The sequence below is a fragment of the Pseudonaja textilis genome, chromosome 5 (assembly GCF_049901715.1).
Source record: "Pseudonaja textilis isolate UNSWEBS1 chromosome 5, rPseTex1.2, whole genome shotgun sequence".
In the NCBI taxonomy this organism is placed as follows: domain Eukaryota; kingdom Metazoa; phylum Chordata; class Lepidosauria; order Squamata; family Elapidae; genus Pseudonaja; species Pseudonaja textilis.
In genome coordinates this window covers 72961903-72969789 of record NC_141994.1, presented here as the reverse complement: position 1 = coordinate 72969789, position 7887 = coordinate 72961903, and the positions used below count along the sequence as shown (strand labels likewise).

Sequence of the window (7887 nt, the reverse complement as noted above, 5' to 3'; positions counted from 1 at the left end):
TGGTGCTCTCTGAGCTTGATGACTTTCCTGCAGATGTTTCATGACCCAACTAGGTAACCTCATCAGTGCTAGAAGGAATGGCATTTTCTCTCAGTTAATATACAAGTGGGTTGCCCTGTTAGCATTGGTTGGGGTAGCCTTGGTGGCTCCTGGGTTAGGTTATTGTTTACCAAAAATCAGGCAGGAAACATTACCTCAATCAAGGAACTACAAATCTTTGTCTGTCAGACATTAAACAACAACCTTAGGCATGAAAGCCGGCTGGGTTCCTTTGGGCCAATCCCCAGGAGATGGTGAGTTCTAGTCCTGCCTTAGGCATGAAACCACCTGGGTGACTTTGGGCCAATCCCCAGGAAATGGTGAGGTCTAGTCCCGCCTTAGATATGAAAGCCAGCTGGGTGACGGATGAATTTTAAGTGAACATTGCAACAGTCGTAAATGTTAAAAAACTCATAAGGCCCTTTTTCCAATGCTTTTATAACTTTGAACAGTCGCTAAATGAATTGTTGTACGCCAAGGGCTACCTCTACATTGACAAACAGCCCCCCTGTAGACATACCATCCGAAGACACAGATTGCAAAATTGACTTTATTAGGTGCTTAGAAAGGAAGGAACAAACCATAATCCTAGCAAGCCAGGATGTAGCATGTTGGCTGTTTTACGTCTGCATCATCAGGTTAGGCTGAAGAAGCCGGGATAGTCTTGGGTAAAGGGGTCAGTATTCTTGGTCATCTTCGGCGTCAGATCTACAAAGCCTCGTATCTTCTCCGACTTCTTCGTAATCCTTCTCCAGAGCCGCCAGATCTTCTCGGGCTTCCGTAAACTCTCCTTCCTCCATGCCTTCGCCCATGTACCAGTGGATGAAAGCTCGCTTGGCGTACATGAGGTCGAACTTGTGGTCCAGACGGGCCCAGGCCTCGGCGATCGCCGTGGTGTTGCTGAGCATGCAGACGGCCCGCTGGACTTTTGCCAGGTCTCCTCCGGGCACCACGGTGGGCGGCTGGTAGTTGATGCCCACTTTGAAGCCAGTCGGGCACCAGTCGACAAAGTGGATGGACCGCCGGGTTTTGATGGCCGCGATGGCCGCGTTGACATCTTTCGGCACCACGTCTCCCCGGTACAAGAGGCAACACGCCATGTATTTGCCCCGCCGCGGGTCGCACTTGACCATCTGGTTGGAGAACTCAAAGCAGGCGTTGGTGATCTCCGGCACGGAGAGCTGCTCGTGGTAGGCTTTTTCGGCCGAGATGATAGGGGCGTACGTGGTCAGGGGGAAGTGGATGCGGGGGTACGGCACCAGGTTGGTCTGGAATTCGGTGAGGTCGACGTTCAGGGCCCCGTCGAATCTCAAAGAAGCAGTAATGGAGGAGACAATTTGCCCGATGAGACGGTTGAGGTTCGTGTAGGTTGGGCGTTCGACGTCCAGGTTCCGGTTGCAGATGTCGTAGATGGCTTCGTTGTCCACCATGAAGGAACAGTCCGAGTGCTCCAGGGTGGTGTGGGTGGTCAGGATGGAGTTGTACGGTTCCACCACGGCGGTCGAAATCCGTGGCGCAGGATACACGGAGAACTCAAGCTTAGCTTTCTTTCCGAAGTTTACTGAAAGTTGTTCCATCAGGAGAGATGTGAATCCTGAACCCGTGCCTCCTCCGAAGCTATGGAAGAGCAGAAAACCTTGGAGGCCACTGCATTGCTCGGCCTGGAAGAGAAGACCTTAGTTTGAGTTCCTTGTAGGATTTGAGCATTTGAGACATGCTGGCAAAAAGTCTCTCTCTCTCTCTCTCTCTCTCTCTCTCTCTGTGTGTGTGTGTGTTAATCAGGGAGATGAATAATTATCTGTCACATCTATTCATCTCCACCCCCTGCCTTTTATCCCCAGAGCTTTGGCGGGGCTTTGCTACCAGTGGTGGCTCTTTTGTCCCAAGGACCAGCCCATAGATTTCCACTGCTCTCCTCTCCTCTACCTTCTACACATCCACGTGTCAGGCACTGGACCCAGCTGTTCCTCCTCTTCCTCATCAGCCACCTCCAGACCTGGGGACTGTTGACTCTCCATCATAGGGCTGAGGGACAGCCCAGCCACCCCCTCTCTCTGAGTTTATCATAGGTCGTAGGTCAGGGAGTTTAGCCTTCGCTGGTAGGGATGGTGGTACGAGATCCTACTTAAATACTACATTGGACCAGGAAGTGCAAGATGGTCCTTGGGATCCAACCTTTATGACCTGTCCTTCCTGGGTCAAAAACAATGGTTGGGTTGAGGATGGAGATTACCCAGAGGTTCCTAAATTACAGCTGTTCATTGACAAGGAGAGACTCCACAACAAATTGGAAAAATGTTGGGTTAGGAAGAAGAACACCAGGTTGAAGTCACCATCAAGGCTGGCCTAGATCGGGATTAGTGTTTGTCAAATTTGGGGATTTTAAGATGGGTTGGACTTCAATTCCCAGAATTCCCCAGCCAGCATGGATGAATTCTGGGAGTTGAAGTCCACCCGTTTTAAAATTCTCAACGTTGACCAATATGGATGTCGAGCAGGGGTGTCAAACTCGAGGGCCGTGAGGTGCTTAGATCCGGCCCGCAGGGCCATCCTGGAAATATCCAGGGACCGGCCCACAGTGCCTCTGGCAGCTAAAATGGGCGGCACGCACTCCCCGTGCCTTGTTTTCACCCTCCATGGCTTCCTGCAGCACTCTGCTGCCCGAAACTGGGCCGAAAACAGGCTGAAAATGGCAGAAAAATGGGCCAAAAATATAGGCCCAAAGCAAGTTGAAAAACCAGGCCGAAAATGGCACCACGTGGCCTGTTTTCGGCAGCAAAACCTGGGAGGCCATGGCAGGTGAAAATGAGGCACGGGGGACCATGCGCCCCCGCCATATCCCCTTTTGGCTGGCAGGGTGCTGGAGGCACCTGTCCTGCCATCCCGCCTCCCTCACCACCACCAGCCTGCAGAAGAGAACTACAATGCCGATCCAGCCCTTGACGAAACCCAGTTTGACACCCCTGATGTAGAGTGATACTCAACTTTGAGAAGTCAACCAGGATAACATTTCCATCTATACACTTCTTCTTCAACTGTCACGTCACCCTGAGCTAGCAACCAGTGCTTCGGCCTGTTCCCACAACCTGCTCGACTAGGCTAATAACAGGATTGGATTTTGAGGTTCAATGGGTTGTATGAACCGGGTCATTCTGGGAAAACAAACGTAGTGTCAGGATTCCGGCGATTGCCCTCATTGAACCAGGAGCCTTGAGCCAAACTTCAAAAGAAACCAAAAGATTTGTTAGGAGCAACATGTCCGGCATTAACCTGTATGAAGCCAACTCCGGCATCAGTGGTGGTATTCTACCGGTTTGGCCCAGTTCTGCCGAACCGGTAGCGGAGACCTACCTGCCTGCCCAAGTTCCTATATCCACCTTTGTCCTCTGAATTTGAAGCGCAGCTGCTTTGCGCGGCACAGAAGCTGCTGAAGCGACCGGGATCATGCAGGCTTGCAGGAGGTGAGTTAGAACGCCTTTGTGCCTGCACGAAGTACGCATTTGGCATGCGCGTGCATGCAAAGTATGCGCACATGCGCAAAGTGCGCCCACCAAGCCACGCCCACCAAACCGGGGGTAAAAATATTTGAATCCCACCACTTGTCTGGCATGCGTAGTTTACAGTCCCTTGCGACCCTGTTTCCCCCTTCCTCCCTGGGAATGTCATAAATCAAATCCTCCAATTGAAGCACCTTCCCAGGCTGGGTATCATCAATCACATTCTCCAATGAAGGATTTTTGTGGGCAAAAGACCCGGTCCCTTAGTTACAATCTTTGTAAGGTAAGTGTTGGGATGTACTTGTGGTTTTAAACTGCAGCGCTTTTTAAGATAACGGTGGAATGTACTTCGAACATAGAATAACAGAGTTGGAAGGGACCTTGGAGGTCATCTAGTCCAACCCCCTGCCATACTGCTCCTTCAGATTTCCACCCCTCACCCTCTTGTTTATGGCAAATCTATAACAGGCATAGGCATGCTTTTTGAGTTGACACATACAAGTTCACATTCCATCAATGTTCCATCCAGGATGCTACTCCTAAGAATCAAGAGTCTGGGATGGTGGGAATTCACAACACCCGGAGACCTAGCGTCCTCAGAGCAGTCTTCCCCAACTCAATAAGACTACAATATCCATAATTCTCAACCATGACATGGGAACGATGGGAGCGGAGCCCAGGGTGAAATCCTGAAGGACTGCAGCTGTATTGCTTTCGCACATGTCTTTTCTCTGAAAGCCACAGGAAATCCAACAACACCCCTATAAGGTAGGCTGGCTGGCTCAAAGACGATGAGATTTGCGATCAAACCGGCATTTGATCTCGATCTTCCAAGTTCTAGATCTGAACTACGATGCTACCCTAGTCCTTCCTGTTTTTAATTCCAAAGGAACACCGGAAAACATCCTTGGCCCCAGCGCTGTTTACCTGAGGAGGCGAGGGAGCCCAGCGTGCAACTTACCATTTTGCGAATCCTTTCCAGCACGTTCTCGATAATTTCTTTGCCAACGGTGTAGTGGCCTCGGGCATAATTGTTGGCGGCATCTTCTTTGCCGCTGATCAGCTGCTCAGGGTGAAAGAGTGAGCGAAAGGTCCCACAGCGGATTTCGTCTGTAGAGAAAGGGATATCGGACTGTGGTGGTTAACCTTGTTGGGCTCCTGTGCCCAAAATTGTGTGTGTGCTTGCACACGCGCGCTTGCATGCCAGCACCCAGAAGGCAATGCGCGCCGCCTATGCATGCGTGCGCAATCCCCCATCCACCCACCCACCCTAGCGCCCCCTTACCTGCACTGCACATCACAGCTGATTTTTCAGACAGTTTGGGGCCTTTTTGGCATCCGGAGGCTTGAGGAAGGAGTCTGCAGGCTTTGCAGGCTGAAAACTAGGCCCGTTTCATCACTTCCGATATTTCCAGGAAAAACAGGAAGTGATGAAACGGGCCTAGTTTTCGGCCTGCAAAACCTGCAGAAGCCTTCCTGAAGCTTTTGGGAGGCCGAAAAAGGCTTCAAACCTGCCTAAAATCATCTGTGAGGTACGCGCATGCCCAATAAGGTAAGTTTGCCTGCAGCTTGTGTGCCGGCACAAATGGCTCTGCATGCTACCTGTGGCACACCTGCCATAGGTTTGCCATCATGGCTATAGGAGATTAACAACCTCAAGCCAGTCTCGAGAGCAAACTACCCAGGTAGCTCACACACCGCACACTGCAATTGTCACCTGCCACCTCACGCTTGGGCTCTGCTAATGCTCGGCGCCAGTCTGCCATGTACACCTGGGGTGGAGGTGAGGTGTGGGAGGACTGGATGGGACAGGTGGGGAGGATTTGAAGGGAAACAAAGAGTTCATCGTATCTGCCCAAGATGAGACGCCACTTCAAGATAGAATGGCTGGCGGAACGGGACACAGCTGCATACCAATCCCCCCTTGAAGTGTCCATTCTGGCTTTGCATTATTGTCCAGGTAGTCCTTGACTTACAAAAGTTCATTTAGCGACCGTTCAGAGTTACAACAGCACCCAAAAATGTGAACAACGACCGTTTGTCACACTTACGACCTTGGCACCCATCCCTGTGGCCTGGCGATCAAAAGTCGGGCGCTTGGCAACTGACTTGTATTAATAATGGTTGGAGTATCTCAAGGTCATGTGATGCCCTTTGGCCACCTTCTGACATCCTTCCTTCCTTCCATGCATCCATCCAATCCTTTCCATCCTTTCACTCCATCCATCCTTCCACTCTTCCTTTCCATCCACTCATCCATCCATCCTTTCCAAGCCATCAATGCTTCCTTTCTTCTTTCCTTCCTTCCCTTCCAGCTGTCAGTCTTCCAACCATCCATCCATCCCATCCCATCCCTCTAGCCAGCCAGCCAGCCTTCCAGCCATCAACCCATCCATCCATCCATGCTTCCAACATTCCTTCCTTCCATCTATCCATCAATCCTTCCACCCATCCTTTCCATCCATCCATCCATGCTTTCAACCTTCCTCCTTACCTCTTCCTTCCTTCCACCTATCCACCCATCCCTCCATCCTTCCATCCATCCAACCTTCCTTTCTTCCATCCATCCATCTTCCATCCATCCATGCTTCCAATCTTCCTTCCTTCTTTCCATCCATCCATCCATCCATCAATCCTTCCATCCATCCTTTCCATCCTTCCATCCATCCATGCTTCCAACCTTCCTTCCTTCCACCCACCCATCCATCCTTCCATCCATCCATCCATCCTTTCCATCCATCCATCCATCCATCCATCCATGATTCCCTTCCTTCCTTCCATCCATCCATCCATCAATGTTTCCAACTTTCCTTCCTTCCTTCCTTCTTTCCTTTCTTCCTTCCTGCCATCAATCCATCCATCCTTTCCATCCATCCATGCTTCCAACCTTCCTTCCTTCCTTCCTTCCATCCATCCATCCATCAGTCCTTCCATCCATCCTTCCATCCATCCATGCTTCCAACCTTCCTTCCTTCCTTCCTTCTTCCTTCCATCCATCCTTCCATCCATCCTTTCCATCCATCTATCCTTTCCATCCATGATTCTAGCCTTCCTTCCTTCCTTCCATCCATCAATGCTTCCAACTTTCTTTCCTTCCTTCCTTCCTTCCTTCCTTCCTTCCTTCCTTCCTTCCTTCCTTCCTGCCTGCCTGCCTGCCTGCCTGCCTGCCATCAATCCATCCATCCTTTCCATTCATCCATGCTTCCAAACTTCCTTCCTTCCACCCACCCATCCATCCTTCCATCCATCCATCCTTTCCATCCTCCCATCCATCAATGCTTCCAACTTTCCTTCCTTCCTTCCTTCCTTCCTTCCTTCCTTCCTTCCTTCCTTCCTTCCTTCCTTCCTTCCTTCCTTCCTTCCTTCCTTCCTTCCTTCCTTCCTCCCTCCCTCCCACCCACCCACTCACCCACCCACCCAGTACCTATGACTGTTGGTTCCAGATCTATGAACACAGTTCGGGGCACATGTTTCCCAGCCCCCGTCTTGCAAAAAAAGGTCTCAAACGAATCATTCGTTTTGCTTGGCTCGTTGGTTTTCAGGATGGTCCCATCTGGCAAAATGCCGTGTTCCAGGCAATACAGCTCCCAGCATCCGTTCCCCATTTGGACCCCGGCCTGACCGATGTGGATGGAAAGACACTCCCTCTGGAAGAGAGAGAGAGACACACACACACACACAAACAGACAGTGTGACACCACAGGTCCCATCAAGCAGGGGCCCCCAACCACGGCAACAGGAAGACTTGTGGACTTCAACTCCCAGAATTCTCCAAATTCTCGAGACAGTTGGGGAATTCTGGGAGTTGAAGTCCCCCCGTCTCTGAGTTCTTGAGGTAGCTGGGGAATTCTGGGAGTTGAAGTCCACCCATGTTCAAGTTGCCAAGGTTGGAGACCCTGGCCATAAGAAACTGACATGAAATATCCCTCCCAACCTCCCCTCTATTTAATGAACCCGGATAGTTATTCCATAGCTGATAGGCACCTGAGGGAGAGTAAAAGAAACTGGGAAATTAAGGAATCCTCCATGTTGTTTTCTTCTAGTGTTTTCTCTTCTGTCTTCTGATGTTTCAAACTAAGGAAGTGTTTCTCAAACTTAGCCACTTTAAGGTGGGTGGACTTCAATTCCCAGCATTCCCCCAGAGCCAGTAGTAAGCTAGCAGACGACCACACAAATTTTAAAAATGGCTGAGTTGCCTGGGGAATTCTGGGAGTTGAAATCCATCCATCTTAAAAGTTACCAGGTCAGAAAACACTGTTGTAGGGACACAAGTCTTACACCCATGAGGATTTATTTAATTACACTGGAGGATTTCAAGAAGAGATTGGGCAGCCGCTTGTCTGAAACGGTA

At 50.5% G+C, this 7887-nt stretch overlaps 1 protein-coding gene across 1 annotated transcript; it reads right to left on the bottom strand.

The window, feature by feature from the left end:
- Positions 1–716: 716 nt before the first annotated feature.
- LOC113452262 (tubulin alpha-1 chain-like) lies at positions 717–7141 on the bottom strand. Its single transcript, XM_026723708.2, has 3 exons — positions 6961–7141; positions 4498–4646; positions 717–1700 (listed from the first exon to the last, which is right to left on the bottom strand). The coding sequence occupies exons 1-3, from the start codon at positions 7139–7141 to the stop codon at positions 717–719; spliced, it is 1314 nt and encodes a 437-aa protein (XP_026579493.1).
- Positions 7142–7887: the final 746 nt, after the last annotated feature.

Coding starts and splice junctions, on each gene's coding strand:
- LOC113452262 (XM_026723708.2), bottom strand. CDS start 7,141: ATGGGGAACGGATGCTGGGAGCTGTATTGCCTGGAACACGGCATTTTG. Junction 4,647..6,960: donor TCTGGAACCAACAGTCATAG/GTACTGGGTGGG, acceptor CTTTCTCTACAG/ACGAAATCCGCTGTGGGACC. Junction 1,701..4,497: donor TGGAAAGGATTCGCAAAATG/GTAAGTTGCACG, acceptor CTTCTCTTCCAG/GCCGAGCAATGCAGTGGCCT.